The sequence below is a fragment of the Arvicola amphibius genome, chromosome 3 (assembly GCF_903992535.2).
Source record: "Arvicola amphibius chromosome 3, mArvAmp1.2, whole genome shotgun sequence".
Taxonomy (NCBI): domain Eukaryota; kingdom Metazoa; phylum Chordata; class Mammalia; order Rodentia; family Cricetidae; genus Arvicola; species Arvicola amphibius.
The window spans coordinates 88169858-88189239 of NC_052049.1; the positions used below are offsets into that span (position 1 = coordinate 88169858).

Here is a 19382-nt window from a genome sequence, read left to right on the forward strand (position 1 = left end):
TCATTCTTTAAGGTAATATCAGAACACATAATTAAATAAGAGGATAATTAGGGATGGAAAAAGGAATGTCTCAATATAGTAAATGCCATATATAACAAATTGTGCTGAATAGTTTGATGGAGGAGAGTTATCTGTCTATGTTTTTTTTATTGGTTAATTAATAAAGAAAACTGTCTTGGCCCTTTAAGAACAAAAAATTAGGTAGGTGGAGTAGACAGAACAAAATTGTGGGAACAAGGAAGTAGAGTTGGGGAGACGCTTTAGGCAGTCGCGTGGTGAGTCTCCATGTTGTTTCTCTCCGAGATGGACGCAGGTTAAGATCTCTCCTGGTAAGCCACACCTCGTGGTGCTATATAAATTACTAAATATGGGTTAAAGAAAGATGTGAGAATTAACCAATAAGAGGCTAAAACTATGGGCCAGACAGTGTTTTAAAAGAATACAGTTTCCGTGTAATTATTTTGGGCAAAGCTAGCCAGCGGCGGGTGGCGGGACGCAGCCCCGCCGCTTCGCACTACAGATTGGCGCTCCAACGTGGTCACTAAATCCACTTAAAAACCTTGCCCACTTGGTATCAAATCTGTAGTGTGAAGCGGAGGGGCTGCGTCCCGCCGCCCAGTTCCCAGCAACCGGCTAACTTTATCCGAAATAATTACACGGAAACTGTATTCTTTTAAAACACTGTCTGGCCCATAGTTTTAGCCTCTTATTGGTTAATTCTCACATCTTTCTTTAACCCATATTTAGTAATTTATATAGCACCACGAGGTGTGGCTTACCAGGAGAGATCTTAACCTGCGTCCATCTCGGAGAGGAGCAGCATGGAGACTCACCACGCGACTGCCTAAAGCGTCTCCCCAACTCTACTTCCTTGTTCCCACAATTTTGTTCTGTCTACTCCACCTACCTAATTTTTTGTTCTTAAAGGGCCAAGGCAGTTTTCTTTATTAATTAACCAATAAAAAAAACATAGACAGATAACTCTCCTCCATCATTTCCCCATTTGGCTGTAACTTGGATTAAAAGAGTTTTTGTGCTACACGCTCAGTCTCAGAGTTAAAGTGCTGAGTGCGGCTCCTACCTGGCGGCCCCAGAGCTAGTATAAAATGGTACATCCTCCATTTTGAAATTGGAGAGAGGTGGAGCCAACATCCAGAGCAGCCCGCTGCTCTGCAGCTCAGAGCTGCAACCAATTCAGAGTCACAAGCGGCTCAGCTATGTTGGACTGGGCGTGGCAAGCTCACAGTACCTGTTTTTTGACCTAGGAATGTCACAGCTTAGAGTCTTAAGCGCTTAGCAATGTAAAGGCTCAAATCAAACAAGTTTCTCGACAGTAAAAAAATTACAGATTCACAATAGGACAGATTCAGACATAAAAGACTTTTAAATGAGTCACAGTGTTGGATGAATGTATGTAGGCTTGAGAGAGAGAAAAAAAAATATAAAAAATAAAGTTAATGCCTTAAAATAGGGGTAAAGTCTTTAAAGAGACAAAATAAAGTAAGTGATAGAGTAAAAATAAGCCACATAAAAATAAAAAATTCACAGAGAGTCTGGATTATGTATTTTATTGTGTTTTCTTTGAAATTTTTGACTGTAAAGGAGCTAAATACAGAGAGACATTTCATTATATGGGCTGCCAGTCTAGACCAGAATGGACATTTTAATGGTATGACTTCAGGATTTGGATCTAAGAACATGATGCTTTAAAAAAGAGTTTCTTCTTTTGTTTTCACAGAGGACGAGACTCTGTGGATTGCTTCTATCCCAATATGGTATGATAGACCACGCCCTCCTAAAAGGTTGCTATAAACATCTTCAAAAAATTACTTCACTCAACTGCCAACTGAGAGAAACCTAGCACACAGGTTACACCATAAAAGACCTAAATAACAGCGCCCCCATTCAACAGAAAGCAGTTTGGAGAAAAATAACTGCGCCCACATTCCCAAATATTGTTTATAAATGTTCTTTTACATTTAAAGGGGGATATGATATAGATATAAATAATTTACATTGGTATGGATTTTAAGGTCAATTTGTTATATGTATATGTATTTCTGATTTTGATTAAGCTATTTTGATTGTGTAGTTCATTTTAAAAATTGTAATGTATAATTAGAAAATATAGGTTGTTAATAAATAATCATTGATAATAGTTAAGCTTATAGTCATGTTATTAGATTTTCTAGATATGTAGAGATATATTTCAGTTAGATAGATATTCTTCATATCTTTCAAAGACTGCAAAATATGGCATTTAATGTTTTAATAACTTAGGGTTTTTCATGACAATGAGACACGTCTGCTCCTGGCAGCACCAATCTACTTCGAGAGAAAGATGGACATCAAAGAGGCTACTTATGGAGTTTGTTAGCCATTTGGGCAAGAAACTGCTCTTGCCTGGACTGTTGCATAAACTGGACACAGGAACCCACAGAAAGAGGACTGCTAAACTTGCCTAAAGGTGAGATGGCCTTTTGGGGTTCCTGATTCATAAAAGAGTCTGCGAGACGTTCTACAGGACACAGCAAAAAGTGACTGAACTGTCTTTAAAATTTTTCTGCTTCATAGAAATGTCTGCTAGATACTATGGGCCTAAAGGCTAAAGATGGATGCCCCAACAGTACAGAAGAACTTTGGGTGACTGTCCAGGCAGCGAGTTGTCTCTGTCATTTCTAGAGTTTTATAAGTTACTTATTTCTTATTTACTTAGGTAACATTATATCCTTCTGGAGTCTTTGATGGAATTAAAAAATAAATAGATAGTTATAGCTTTCCTTAGTTATGATAAAAGATAAAATAGATTTAAATATTGTAACTGTAATACTTGCTTGATAACTGTTTTGTTATATGTAATTTTGCTATGTTAAAGTTAAAGCCTTTCTTTTTTGTTTAAACAGAAAAAGGGGAAATGATGGAGGAGAGTTATCTGTCTATGTTTCTTTCATTGGTTAATTAATAAAGAAAACTGCCTTGGCCCTTTAAGAACAAAAAATTAGGTAGGTGGAGTAGACAGAACAAAATTGTGGGAACAAGGAAGTAGAGTTGGGGAGACGCTTCAGGCAGTCGCGTGGTGAGTCTCCATGCTGCTCCTCTCCGAGATGGACGCAGGTTAAGATCTCTCCTGGTAAGCCACACCTCGTGGTGCTATATAAATTACTAAATATGGGTTAAAGAAAGATGTGAGAATTAACCAATAAGAGGCTAAAACTATGGGCCAGACAGTGTTTTAAAAGAATACAGTTTCCGTGTAATTATTTTGGGCAAAGCTAGCCGGCGGCGGGTGGCGGGACGCAGCCCCGCCGCTTCGCACTACAATAGTTTGTCAGCTTGACACAAGCAAAAGTCATTTGAGAAGAGGGACATAAATTTATATTTCTTTATTATTTTACATATATATATACATATAAAATTACTTATAACTATCCAGTACACACACACATATATATGTATATATATATATATATATTACATATATATTATATATATACATATACATATACTATTAAGTCTATTATTTAGCATTGCCTATATGCATGTCTTCAGGGCTGACCACTTGAGGTAAGACATCCTATGTAGATTCTCACTCTCTCCATAATATATTTTCTCATTTTTATTAGTTGTTTGATAATTTCATAAAAGGTATTTTGATCATATTTATGACTTCCCTCCAACTCCACCAAGATCCATTACTACTCCCTACCTACCCAACTCTGTGCCCAGTCTTTTGACACTCCAAGAACCACATGTTCTGCCCATGTGTTCTAAGATGTATGGCCTTCACTGGAGGATGGCCAACCCATCAGGGAGTGGATCTTAAAGAAAAGTGACTCACCCACTTTCAGTAGTTACCAACAGACAGGAGCTGCTTATATAGGAATGGCACTTTGGTTATATGTCTCCTCTCCATACTGGAATTTTGTGTAGGCTATGTCTGCACAGGTCTTGTTCTTACTGTCTCAACAGCTGTGAATTCACATTTGTAAACACCCTTCTGTATACACAAAGCCTACTGATTTTTAAAGTCATCCACAGCCTAGAATACTGATGTTCTTAGGTTCAATGAGCCTTAAAAATTATCTGGCTCCTGATTATAGCCACTCTGCTTTTGTTTCAGAGTTATAGGGAATACTGCTACCAGATACTTTTACTGTAATGAACTGAGGAACTCACATTCCCTTCCTTACCATAAAATGTTCCTGAAATTTAGTCAAAATAAACCTTTCCTCCTCTAGGTTGCTTTGTTCATTCATTATTGACTAAAGACATAATAGAGATGAATATACTCACTTCTACTTTCACATTTTTCTTCTTTTCTTTTAAACTAAATTGTACATATGACATAAACAACAGACGACTTGTATTATGCATTTGGCTTATTTTGCTTTATATGATGATGTCCAGTTATGTGAATTTCCTGAAAATTACATAATTTAATTTTAAAACATAATAACACTAATATAATCAGTAAATTATATAATGAAATTTAGTTATGTAACATACCAAGGCAGAGAAGCTGAACACCTCAAGGCTGAGACTGTGAAGTGATGCATACCAAAGGCTAATGTAAAGAGTGACCAGAATGATCAAGAAACAGAATCAAGATTTGTTGTTCCTGTGTAGACTAGTATATCCCAAATGAGCAAACAGTAGTCATAGACCAATTCTGTAAGGGGATATTTTTAAGCAAGTTAAAAAACTAGTAAAAATAATATTTAAAAACATATATGTCAATTGTTTTTACATTAATTTACTAAGTACAATACCATGTGTCTAGTAATGTTTAATAATATGCACATGTCAGTAAGATGGTATTGCAAGATTTTTAATGGGACATAAAAACAATATTTATGCACACTAAATAGATTAATCAAATATTCCAGAAAGTCCAGCTTTAAAACATAGATGCTATTTTATTATAGCTACTTACAGTACCAAAATTCAACAGTTCTGTTCACCAAGTTCTTAATTCGTATGGCTCTAGGCAGCATTTGTTGCAAACATAAAAGTGACTATAGGCTCAGGCATCTTGATGTCTTGATAAAATTAAACCAGAAGGAAATTGCATGGTTTTGGGTACTTCAACTGAATTTTCATGGCTCTTGAAAATATGGTAATCATGAAAATAAATGAATGTTTCCATATAGACTGGCATAGACAACAGCTAAAGATTCTGTAAAGCAAAGGACACAGTCAATAAGACAAAAAGGCAACCTACAGAATTGGAGATCTTCACCAACCCCACATCAGACAAATGACTGATCTCCAAAATATATAAAGACATCAAGAAATTAGACATTAAAATTCTAAATAACCCAGTTTAAAAATGCGGTAATGAACTAAACAGAGAATTCTCAACAGAATGGTCAAAAGATAATTAAGGATATGTTCAACTTCCTTAGATATCAGGGAAATGCAAATCAAAACAACTTTGAGATACCATCTTACACCTGTCAGAATGGCTAAAATCAAAAACACTAATGATAGCATTCACTTGAAAAAATGTGGAGTAAGGGGAACATTCATCCATTGCTGGTGGGAATGAAAACTTGTACAGCCACTTTGGAAATCAGTTTTCTCAGATAATTGGAAGTCAATGTACCTCAGGACGCAGCAATATCACTCTTGGGAATATACCCAAAAGATGTTCAATCATACTACAAAAGCATTCATTCTACTATGTTCATAGAACCATTATTTGTAATAGCCAGAACGTAGATACAACCTAGATGCCCTTCAAAGGAAGAATGGATATAGAAAGTATAGCAATCTACTTATTAGAGTACTACTCAGTGGGAAAAATATTGAAATCTTGAATTTTGAATGCAAATGGATGGAATTAGAAAACACTATCATGAGTGAGGTAACCCAGACCCAAAAATATGAGTATAGTATATTCTCACTCATTAGTGGAATTGGCCATAAACAAAGAACACTGAGCCTATAGTTCAAGATTCTACAGAAGCTTAGTAGTCAGGAGAACTCAAAGAAAAAACTATGTAGGTCTACCTGAAAACTGGAAGAAAACAAGATTGCCTGAAAAAATTTTGGAGCATGTGGGCAGGTGGTCGAAGGAAGGGAGAAGGAGAAGAGGAGGGTAGAATGGGAGGGTTGTGGAGAGCTTGAGGGAATGGGATAGTTGAAATGGAGGAAGGACAGATATGAGAGCAAGGAAAGAGATATCTTGATGAGAGAGCAATTTGGGGGTTAGCAAGAAATCTGGTTCTAGAAAAATTCTCAGGAATCCACAAGAATGACCCCAGCTAAGACCCTAAGCAATAGAGGAGGGAGGGGGTGCCTGAACTAGCCTTGACCTGTAGTCAGACTGATGATTATCTTAAATATCACCACATAAACTTTATCCAACAACAGATGGAAACAGAGGCATAGACCCACATGGGAGCACTGGACTGAGCTCCCAATGTCCAGTGGAAGAGCAGAAAGAGGGAGAGTATAAGCAAGAAAGTTAAGACCATAAGGGATTCACCCACTGAAACAATGTGCCTGAGCTAATGGGAGCTCACCAACTCCAACTGGACTGGGAATGAATGAGCATGGGATCAAACTAGTCCCTCTGAATGTGGTTGACAGTTGGGGCAGACTGAAGGGCCAATGATAATGGCAATGGGATTTGTCTCTACTTCATGTACTGGCATTTTGGGATCCTATTCTCCTTGGATGTATACCTTGTTCAACCTGGATGTAGTGGGGAGGGCCTTGGACTTTCCACAGGGCAGGGTGCCTTTCCCTCTCTTAAGATTGGAGGGGCAGAAGGGAGGGTTGTGGAGGGAGTGGGAGGAGAGTGGGAAGAGGGCAGGAAGTAGGAATTTGGGTTGGTATATTTTAAGTAATAAAATAATAATAATAAAAATTTAAAAAGAAGACCTAAGCAATACACTAAAATATATTCAAATATAAAATTCAAATAGGTCTCCTAACTAAATATATTGATATAGTTTAAATAGGGTGTTGGAATTTACAAAAATTTTAGTTTGTTCTGTTTGCAAGGTCTATGAAATGGTGGTGGTCAGGAAATATAATGAAAGGCAAATAAGGCAAATATGGCCTCATGGGTCAGGATACCAGGCACTCAGAATTTCTCCTATCTACAAAGTTGGTCTTTAAGGACCTACACTCTTGGGATCTTACTGAAATTATCATTTGCTGTCTAATAAGTAGCTTTGGCTATTAAACTGTCACGGATCTTGAGACTATAGGTGTCAGCCACTGAAATCTCCCGTTAAAAGTTCTGCAATGTCAGAAAAGAATATTCTCGATTTTTTTTTGACTGCCCGGAGCAAGGTAGGCCTTTGTCTGAGATCCATCATTCTTTGGGGTGAGTGAGGAGTGAGTGCCCGAACCCTGGCAGCTGCCCGGAGAGGGACCACCGACTCTCCACAACTACCCCTGCCACCAGCACACTTCCTGCTCTTCCTGCAGGGGTTATTCTCCCCGGATACCGCCTCTCTCTCCCTGTCCCTTCCCAGCTTGCACCCAGAATCCTCCCCCCCTCCCCCTGCCTCTTCCTCCCGTCTTTGGGGCCACAAAATCCCACAGCTCAGCCTGTTTGGGCTCTGGGGACCTGGAATTGAGTGCACCCAGGCCGGTGGGAGGTCCCCTCCTTCATTTGACTGCCCGGAGCAAGGTAGGCCTTTGTCTGAGAGCTGCTTGGCCTGCAAGGGGACCTGACAGTCGGCAGGAGGATCCATCATTCTTTGGGGTGAGTGAGGAGTGAGTGCCCGAACCCTGGCAGCTGCCCGGAGAGGGACCACCGACTCTCCACAACTCCCCCTGCCACCAGCACACTTCCTGCTCTTCCTGCAGGGGTTATTCTCCCCGGATACCGCCTCTCTCTCCCTGTCCCTTCCCAGCTTGCACCCAGAATCCTCCCCCCCTCCCCCTGCCTCATCCTCCCGTCTTTGGGGCCACAAAATCCCACAGCTCAGCCTGTTTGGGCTCTGGGGACCTGGAATTGAGTGCACCCAGGCCGGTGGGAGGTCCCCTCCTTCATTTGACTGCCCGGAGCAAGGTAGGCCTTTGTCTGAGAGCTGCTTGGCCTGCAAGGGGACCTGACAGTCCGCAGGAGGATCCATCATTCTTTGGGAGGAGTCAGACCCTGGCCTCCAGGACACCAAACACCTCCGCGCTCCTTTTAAAGGAAGAGATGGGCAGGCGCCAATGCAGGAGCTCCTCCAACAACATGAAAGGCAACATGACATCACCACAAGCCAGACATCCCGAAACAACAAGAATTGAACACCCTACCCCAGAAGATATAGAAGAAACCGACCTTAAACAGTACTTTATGAAAATAATAGAGGACCTTAAACAGGAGGTAAAAAACTGCCATAAAGAAATGGAGATGACAAACAAAAAGGTAGACGAAATAAATAAATCTCTCAAAGATACCCAAGAAAAACAAGAAAAACAAGAAAAAGCAATCAAACAGGTAAGGGAAACAGTACAAGACCTGAGAAATGAAATGGAGGTATTGAAGAAAACACAATCTGAGGGACGACTGGAAATGGAAACTCTGAGTAAACGAACAGAAACTTCAGAGACAAGTATTTCCAACTGAATACAAGAGATGGAAGAAAGAATCTCGGACTCTGAAGATACTATAGAGGAAATAAACTCACAGATTAAAGATCTAAACAAATCTAACAAATTCTTAACACAAAACATCCAGGAAATCTGGGACACCATGAAAAGACCAAACCTAAGAATAATTGGGGTAGAAGAAGGAGAAGAATTACAACTCAAAGGCCCAGAAAACATATTCAACAAAATTATAGAAGAAAACTTCCCCAACCTAAAGAAGGATGTTCCTATGAAGGTACAAGAAGCCTACAGAACACCAAATAGACTGGATCAAAAGAAAGCATCCCCACGCCATATAATAATCAAAACACAAAACATACAGAATAAAGAACAGATATTAAGAGCTGCAAAGGAAAAAGGTCAAGTAACATATAAAGGGAAACCTATCAGAATTACACCTGATTTCTCAATGGAAACCATGAAAGCCAGAAGAGCTTGGATAGATGTGCTACAGACACTTAGGGAACATGGATGCAAGCCTAGACTATTATACCCAGCAAAGCTTGCATTCACCATTGATGGAGAAAACAAGATATTCCAGGACAAAAACAGATTTAAACAATACGCAGTCACAAATCCAGCCTTGCAGAAAGTAATAGAAGGAAAATCACAAACCAAGGAGTCCAACAACGCCGACAATAACTCAGGCATCTAGCGACCCTTCACCAGCACAACTAGAAGAAGGGAAACACACAAACTCTACTACTAAAAATGACTGAAGTTAACAACCACTGGTCATTAATATCACTTAATATCAATGGACTCAATTCACCTATAAAAAGGCACAGGCTAAGAGACTGGATACGAAAACAGAATCCAACATTTTGCTGTTTACAAGAAACACACCTCAACCACAAAGACAGACATCTACTCAGAGTAAAGGGTTGGGAAAAGGTTTATCAAGCAAATGGCCCTAAGAAACAAGCTGGTGTGGCCATACTAATTTCCAACAAAGTTGACTTCAAACTAAAATCAATCAGAAGAGATGGAAAGGGACACTTTATACTCATAACAGGAAAAATCCATCAGAATGAAGTCTCAATCCTGAATATCTATGCCCCTAATATAAAAGCTCCCACTTATGTAAAAGAAACACTTCTAGAACTCAAGGCAGCCATCAAACCACACACACTAATAGTTGGAGACTTTAACACTCCTCTCTCACCAATGGACAGGTCAATCAGACAGAAACCTAACAGAGAATTGAAAGACTTAATGGAGGTAATGAACCAAATGGACTTAACAGACATCTATAGAACATTCCACCCAAATAGGAAAGAATATACCTTCTTCTCTGCGGCTCATGGAACCTTTTCGAAAATTGACCATATACTTGGTAACAAAGCAAACTTCCACAGTTACAAAAAAATATTAGTAACCACCTGTGTCTTATCGGATCACCATGGATTAAAATTAGAATTCAACAACAATGCTACCCCCAGAAAACCCACAAACTCATGTAAACTGAACAGTCAACTACTGACCCACACCTGGGTCAAGGAAGAAATAAAGAAAGAAATTAAAGTCTTTCTTGAATTTAATGAAAACAAAGACACAACATACTCAAACCTATGGGACACAATGAAAGCAGTGCTAAGAGGAAAGTTCATAGCACTAGGTGCCCACTTAAAGAAAACGGAGAAAGCGCTCATTGGTGACTTAACAGCACACCTGAAAGCTCTGGAAAAAAAAGAAGCAGACTCACCTAGGAGAAGTAGAAGACTGGAAATAATCAAATTGAGGGCAGAAATCAACAAAATAGAAACACAGAAAACAATCCAAAGAATCAATGAAACAAGAAGCTGGTTCCTGGAGAAAATCAACAAGATTGACAAACCCTTAGCCAAACTAATCAAACGGCAGAGGGAGAACACGCAAATTAACAAGATCAGAAATGAAAAGGGGGACATAACCACAGACACAGAGGAAATTCAGAAAATCATTAGATCTTACTACAAAAGCCTGTATGCCACAAAATTGGAAAATGTAAAAGAAATGGACAGTTTTTTAGATAAATACCATATACCAAAGTTAAACCAGGACCAGGTAAATGCTCTAAATCGTCCTGTTAGTCGCGAAGAATTAGAACTGTTATCAGAAACCTCCCTACCAAAAAGAGCCCAGGACCAGATGGTTTCAATGCGGAATTCTACCAGAACTTCCAAGAAGACCTAATACCTATACTCCTTAAGGTATTTCATAATATAGAAACACAAGAGTCACTGCCAAATTCCTTCTATGAAGCTACAGTTACCCTGATACCTAAACCACACAAAGACTCAAACAAGAAAGAGAATTACAGGCCAATCTCACTCATGAACATTGACGCAAAAATTCTCAATAAAATACTGGCAAACCGAATCCAAGAACACATTAGAAAAATTATCCATTACGATCAAGTAGGCTTCATCCCAGAGATGCAGGGCTGGTTCAACATACGAAAATCTATTAATGTAATCCATCATATAAACAAACTGAAGGAAAAAAACCATATGGTCATCTCATTAGATGCTGAAAAAGCATTTAACAAAATTCAGCACCCTTTTATGATAAAGGTCTTGGAGAGATTAGGGATACAAGGGTCATTCCTAAATATAATAAAAGCTATTTACAGCAAGCCGACAGCTAACATCAAATTAAACGGAGAGAAACTCAAGGCTATCCCAGTAAATTCAGGAACACGACAAGGCTGTCCACTCTCTCCTTATCTCTTCAATATAGTGCTTGAAGTTCTAGCAATAGCAATAAGACAACATAAGGGAATCAAGGGGATTCAATTTGGAAAGGAAGAAGTTAAACTTTCATTATTTGCAGATGATATGATAGTATACATAAGCGACCCCAAAAACTCCACCAAGAACTCCTACAGCTGATAAACTCCTTCAGTAACGTGGCAGGATACAAGATCAACTCCAAAAAATCAGTCGCCTTTTTATACACAAAGGATAAGGAAGCAGAGAGGGTAATCAGAGAAGTATCACCTTTCACAATAGCCACAAATAGCATAAGATATCTGGGAGTATCGCTAACCAAGGAAGTGAAGGATTTATTTGAGAAGAACTTTAAGTCTTTGAAGAAAGAAATTGAAGAGGATACCAGAAAATTTAAGGATCTCCCCTGCTCGTGGATTGGGAGGATCAACATAGTAAAAATGGCAATTCTACCAAAAGCAATCTATAGATTCAATGCAATCCCAATCAAGCTCCCATTAAAATTCTTCACAGAGATTGAGAGGACAATAATCAACTTTATATGGAAAAACAAGAAACCCAGGATAGCCAAAAAAATCTTATACAATAAAGGTTCTTCTGGAGGCATTACCATCCCTGACTTCAAACTCTATTACAAAGCTACAGTATTGAAAACGGCTTGGTATTGGCATAAAAACAGAGAAGTTGACCAATGGAAGCGTATAGAAGACCCGGATCTTAAACCACAAACCTATGAACACCTGATTTTTGATAAAGGAGCCAAAAGTACACAATGGAAGAAAGAGGGCATCTTCAACAAATGGTGCTGGCATAACTGGATGTCAACCTGTAGAAGAATGAAAGTAGATCCATATCTATCACCATGCACAAAACTCAAGTCCAAATGGATTAAAGACCTCAATATTAATTTGAACACATTGAGCTTGATAGAGGAGAAAGTGGGAAGTACTCCACAACAAATGGGCACAGGGAACCGTTTCCTATGCATAACCCCAGCTGCACAGACTTTAAGGGGCAACATTGAATAAATGGGACCTCCTGAAGTTGAGCAGCTTCTGTAAAGCAAAGGACATTGTCACTAAGACACAAAGGCAGCCTACTGACTGGGAAAAGATCTTCACCAACCCTGCAACTGACAAAGGTCTGATCTCTAAAATATATAAGGAACTCAAGAGACTAGACGGTAAAATGCCAATTAACCCAATTAAAAAATGGGGCGCTGAACTGAACAGAGAATTCTCAACAGAAGAAGTTCGAATGGCCAAAAGACACTTAAGGTCATGCTCAACCTCCCTAGCTATCAGGGAAATGCAAATCAAAACAACTTTGAGATATCATCTTACACCTGTCAGATTGGCTAAAATCCAAAACACCAATAATAACCTTTGCTGGAGAGGTTGTGGGGTAAGGGGCACACTCATATATTGCTGGTGGGAATGCAAACTTGTGCAACCACTTTGGAAAGCAGTGTGGCGGTTTCTCAGGAAATTCGGGATCAACCTACCCCAGGACCCAGCAATTCCACTATTGGGAATCTACCCAAGAGATGCCCAATCATACAACAAAAGCATATGCTCATCTATGTTCATAGCAGCATTATTTGTAATAGCCAGATCCTGGAGACAGCCTAGATGCCCTTCAGTGGAAGAATGGATGAAGAAATTGTGGAATATATACATGCTAGAATACTACTCAGCGGTAAAAAACAATGACATCTTGAATTTTGCAGGCAAATGGATGGAAATAGAAAACACTATTCTGAGTGAGGTAACCCAGACCCATAAAGATGAACATGGGATGTACTCACTCATATTCGGTTTCTAGCCATAATTAAAGGACATCGAGCCTATAAATTTGGGATCCTTGAGAAGATAATAAGAAGGTGAACTCCCAAAAAAAGATATAGTAATCCTCCTGGATATTGGAAGTAGACACGATCGCCAGGCAAAATTGGGAACTTGAGGGTTGGGCAAGACTGGGCCAAGGGAAGATGGGGAGAGAAAAGTGTGAAGGGGAGAATGGGGGGAGCTCGGAGGAATGGGGTGCTTGGGATATAGGAAGGGTGGATTTGAGAGCAGGGAAGCATATATCTTAATTTAAGGAGCTACCTGAGGGTTGTCAAGAGACTTGACCCTAGAGGGGTTCCCAGGTTTCCAGGGAGACGCCCCCAGTTAGTTCCTTGGGCAGCTGAGGAGAGGGAGCCTGAAAAGGCCAGTTCCTATAGCCATACTGATGAATTTCTTGCATATCACCATAGAACCTCCACCTGACGATAGATGAAGAAAATGACAGAGCCCCACATTGGAGCACCGGACTGAGCTCCCAAGGTCCTGATGAGGAGTAGAAGGAGAGAGAACATGAGAAAGAAAGTCAGGACCGTGAGGGAACCTCCAGCTGGCGACAGATGGGGAAGGTGACTGAGCCCCACATTGGAGCACTGGACTGAGCTCCCAAAGTCCCGATGAGGAGCAGAAGGAGCGAGAACATGAGGGAGAAAGTCAGGAACGAGAGGGGTGCGTTCACTCATGGAAACGGTGGGACAGATCTAATGGGAGATCACCAACTCCAGTTGGAATGGGACTGATGGATCATGCGACCAAACCCGTCTCTCTGAGTGTGGCCAACAGCGCAGGCTGACTGAGAAGCAAAGGACAATGGCTCTGGGCTCTGATTGTTATTCATGGACGGGCTCTGTGGGAGCCTTCCCAGCTTGGTAGATCACCTTCCTGGACCTGGGGGGAGTTGGGAGGACCTTGGTCTTAGCATAGAGTGGGGAACCCTGATGGCTCCTTGGCCTTGAGAGGGAGGGAGGGGAGGTATGGGTGGAGGGGAGGGGAGGAAAGGGGGAGAAGGAGGGGAGGGAAGGGGGAGGAGGAGGGGAGGGAGGGGGAGGAGGAGGGAAGGAGATGGAAATTTTTAAATATAAAAAAAATAAAAAAAAAAAAAAAAAAAGAAACAGGAAAAAAAAAAAAAGAAATATACAGGCTTATGTGGACGGGGAAAACCCTATGAGCCTTAACACTAATCAAAGAACTATGGGCAACTAAGGAATGTTGAGGCAGGAGAAACAGTCTTCCCCCAGAGAAACACACCAATTTGTTATCCAGTACCAAATAGCCTTAAAAACACGCATGTGCAAGTAACATTATCCAGACTGAGTAAGTTGTATTTAAGTATTTTGGAGTCTCTCTTTGTTCTTCCGCCCCCCCCCCCCCCCCCCCGTGTGTGTGTGTGTGTGTGTGTGTGTGTGAAACAGACATGAATCAAACAAGAGAGAGCATAAATTTGAAAGGTAGCAAGGAAAGGTATATGGGGTGCTTTGGAGGGAGAAAAGGGGAGGGTAAATAATTATATTGTAGTCTCAAAAAGTAATTTAAAAACTTTCAGTGCAACTTCTAATGACTAAAAAGGGTTATTTGAGATCTCTGCTTAAGCTGGGTAAATCTTTCTTTTTTCATGGGAGAGCTGTTTCTATTACTCATTTGTCATGTGGTAGCATGGGTGAGAGAGAGATACCCCCCATCAACACCTGAGGTAGGTGGGAGAGCTAGACCTGCAGTCATAAGAGCGAGAGAGTTGTCTCTGCCCTTCATCAAGTACTGCTCTCAGGAGAGTGGCCTGTATGCCACCATGCCTGGGCAACACAGTAGAGCAGGCCCTGAAGGTGTCCGTGTGGGAGAACCACCCCTTAGGACATGAAAGCAGAATTGGTTCAACCCCATGCTCATCACTGCATGGGGTAAACAGGCCAGGGCAATGCAGGAGAGGTCACTCTGGTGGTGAGGAAGAGGGACAGCGGGTGGGCTGACCAACATTGCAACTACGCAGGCCCAGAACCATGGTTTTGTGTGGCTCACTCCCACATCCACCCCATCTGTGATCTGCTGGAGTATGTGAAGGGACTGGTCCTGCACACCCAAAGCTGCAGGATCTTCACAACAAAAAGCAACAACAGGATATCCAAGAGGAGTCGCTGTGAGAGCCCAGCATTGAGGCCTCGAACCAGACCAATAACTCTGCAGTAAACACTTGCTAGTAAGGGTATAAGACTAAAGGGTCTACTGTGCAATTCACTGTGTCACACCACAGCGTCCAGAGTGAAATAAATTTTCCCTTCTCTTTATTTTTCTTAAATAATTTTATTTCATTTTGGGGGAGAACTTGCAAGGGCAGACGGGAAGGGATGGAGAAAGGAATGGGATGGAGATGCATGATGTGAAAGACACAAAGAATAAAAAAAAGAGTTTAAAAAAGATCTCTTTCTTGAAAACAAAGTTTACACTTCCATTATTGATATAAATTATACTTATTTTCCTTTATTCTGGTCCAATAGATAATGGAATTAAAGAAAGGCATTCCTTCATGACTTGTTATCACAAACAGATATTCAAAGGCAGCACAGCTCAGGAGAAAGAGCAGTGGGTTTGGAGTCAGGCAGCCTTCATCTGAATTCTGGCTCCATTTGTACTGCAGAATTTTTATTATGCTGCTTAAATTTTCCAGGCTCAACTTTCTCATTTGTAAAATGAAGTTAATAATTTTCAATCCACAAAATTACAATGATAATTAGTTTAAATAAAAGTTATCATTTAAACAAAGTGATATAAAAAAAAAAGAAAAGAATATTCTCACTTTGCTCAACAGATTATATTTCTTCTAGGAGCCCGATTCTGTCCTGTGTAAGCAAGGGCTGTGCGCTGTTTTCTTTCCTATTTTGTGGGAGGTTGAAGACCATTCTTCATGAAGCCACTGAAGTAATGCAGAGTGCTGTATTTAATGATTTGACATTAAATGACATTGATGGGATCAGGTCTTTTATACCAGATCTATCTAAGGGAATGAGTTAGGAAACTATATGTGAAAGGCTTTAAGAGAATCAGTTAGGAAACTATATGTGAAAGGCTTTAAGAGGCAGGTCTATTGTGAGGACTGTGGCATTTTATTGAATCATTGTCATTTTTCACTGTGACAAATATTCAGCTTTCTCTCATTCTATCAGCTTTCTCTCATTCTAATATATATATATATATATATATATATATATATATATATATATATTATAAAACCTGTCTTCAGAAGATCCAGGCCATGTTTTACCAAAAGAGAAATATGTTCTTTCTCAAATATGATAGCTGTCTTAAATAATTTTTATTATTACTATCTTTGAAGATGAAAGCAAAAGTATGGGCTACTTAGTATGCTAGCTCAAAAATTTCTATAGTAAAGTATTACATAATGAGTAAATTATTCATAATCTTTTTTCAACACTTCTGAAATTTTGAATATGTTTAGCAACAGGATCAGCCAAGCCTATTCCAGAAGAGTTTATGATTTGTGTATAGATGGGAATGTTGTTTGTGTATATACATGTGGTTTTTCCTATTTCTGTCACTGTGGCAATTATATATCCTTATAAGATCATATTTTATGTTGTATTGGAACATGAACTCTTGGCCAGAATATTCATAATTGGCTTTGCCCTTGTGTGATCATAGTCTGAAGGACTGAGGATAAAACATATAGCAAATAAAATATGAGGCAAACATGACCCTTTCCCAAACAATTACAATGATCTTATTCTGTGTTGCTGTGTACTTGTGAGGACATATGAGGAATCTGTACAGAAAATGGAAAATGTAGAAAGACTTGATTGTCATTTTTATAGTGTCAATTTTGATTCTAGCTGTGAAAAATATTTTAAACGAGAATCACAGAGAGATCCTATGCACAGAACATGATCAAAAGCACTTAGAACATAGGTGGAATAATATCAAACACAGTATAAAAGCTGGAAAAAGAAGTGCAAGCATGTATAATCCTTGTACAGAAAATAGGAGATGGGAGGAAGATAAATGAAATGCCCCCATAAAGTCCTGGTCCAGATAATCTGTAGTGCTGCATCAAAAAATAGAAGAGACTTTATCTCAAGCAATTAGAAGCAAAAACCTACGCCTGAGACTTTCCTCTGATTTGAAAAGAATGCAATATTTTAATACCATGCATGTGAAATTCCTCCCATATGCTAAGAGTTTTAAAACTTGCTTTCCTGCTGTTGGCAGTGTTTAGGAAAAGTGTGAAACCTTTAGGTGGTGAATGAAGTTGGTCTGTATGGTGGACATTTAAATTTTATAGCCAAGACCAAATTTCATCTGTAGCCCAACTGGTGAACTCACTGGGCTTAGAAACCATGGACACACAGCCCTGGTTAAACTGAGTCATCAAACAAAAACGAGACATGAACAAGGAACAAGAACAGAATGGAAAGAGGGTGAGTGGGTGACAGGGTGGGAGGGAGGTATGGTGAGGTAAGAGTAACGAGAAGACATTATATAGATGAATAAAATTGTCAAAGATCAAATTTAATCAATAGAATAAGAAATATAAAATATTAAGAAATCTGTTAAAATATTAACTATTCATTTTCATCAAAAACTCACATTCAGTAAGAGAATAGTGATTGACACAATATTAATTTTTATTCAGGTGCACTGTGACACTGCTTTTCCTCATTAATAATTAATGAATTGAATTTCAATTTTGTCCCATTTTTCCTCAAAGATTGGCAAGCAACACGGAACCCAAAAACCTAACATTTGTGTTACAATTCCTACTTCTGGGATTTACAGATGACCCAGAACTCCAGTCTCTCATCTTCAGCCTCTTCTTGTTCATAATCTTGGTCACCATCCTGGGAAACCTGCTCATAATTCTAGTTATAAGCTTTGAGTCCCACCTCCATACACCCATGTACTTCTTCCTCTCTAACCTGTCCTTTAATGACATCTGTTGCTGCACAGTCACAGTCATCAAGATGCTGGTGAACATCCAAGCAAATGATCAGAGCATCACCTACACAGCCTGCCTCACACAGCTCTTCTCTGCACTAGTTTTTGCATACTTTGAAAATTTTATCCTTGCAGTGATGGCCTATGACCGCTACGTAGCTATTTGTCACCCCTTGAGGTATACTATCATTATGAAACCTAACTTATGTGTTCTGCTCTCACTGATTTCTCTGTTCATTAGTATTATTGGTGCCTTGATGCACACTTTGATGGTACAGCGGCTGTCCTTCTGCACAAATCTGGAAATCCCCCACTTCTGTGAACTTGTTCAGGTCATCAAACTATCCTGTTCTGACACCCTCATTGATCACATCATGCTATTTGTTGCAACTTGTGTATTTGGTGGTGTTTCTCTTTGTGGGATCATTTATTCTTATTATCATATTGTGTCTACAGTCTTGAGAATAGCATCACTGGAGGGAAAGTGCAAAGCCTTTTCTCCATGTGGGACTCACTTGTCAGTGGTTTCCTTATTTTATGGGGCTGGTTCTATTGTATCTATCAGCTCTGCCCTGAGCGCCTTACCAAAAAAATCTGCAGTGGCTTCAGTGATGTATTCTGTGTTTCCTCAAATGATAAACCCTTTTATCTACAGCTTAAGGAACAATGACATGAAAATTGCCATAAGAAATCTTTTAAGTTCAGTTATGTCACTTGAATAATGTATCCTTTGTTTGGGGTTTGTGTGTATAGAATTAGTAGAAATGACTAGATTTCTGATAAAGTATATATCTAAGACTGCTGTTACTATACTTTACTGAGATCATATTTCAATAAATTGATCATATGTTTTAGTATAAATTCTGGATTTTCTTTGTGTCAACATTTGTAAAATTTAGAACAAGGTTTTACCTCTTTAACATTTTCCTTCTTCAGATTTTTCGAGCATAATGCAAAAGAAAAAATCCTAAATAGTCACATTTTATTCTTGTATGATCTCAGAAAATGTAAAAATTTTAAAATATTAATGTAGAAATTGTTTTCAAAACAGTTTCATCCCATATATAGAATGGTAGCTGGACCAATAAATCACTCAGTACGCAAACCCACTTTCCTCCAAGTCTAGGACCTCATTTATATCCCTGGAAATCACATTGTGTAAGGAAGGAACTGACTCCTGCAAGATATTCTCTAAGATCCACGTGCACATTATGATTGTGCATTTACCAAACATATATGTTACATACATTCATACATGTACACCAAAATAAATAAAAATATA

General features: G+C 39.4%; 1 protein-coding gene across 1 annotated transcript; it reads left to right on the forward strand.

Annotated features, from left to right (window-relative positions):
- Positions 1-14937: 14937 nt before the first annotated feature.
- On the forward strand, positions 14938-18822 carry LOC119809281 (olfactory receptor 7G2-like). The gene is made up of 3 exons (XM_042054695.1): positions 14938-15114; positions 17448-17620; positions 17874-18822. The coding sequence occupies exons 1-3, from the start codon at positions 14938-14940 to the stop codon at positions 18820-18822; spliced, it is 1299 nt and encodes a 432-aa protein (XP_041910629.1).
- The last annotated feature ends 560 nt before the right edge of the window (positions 18823-19382 follow it).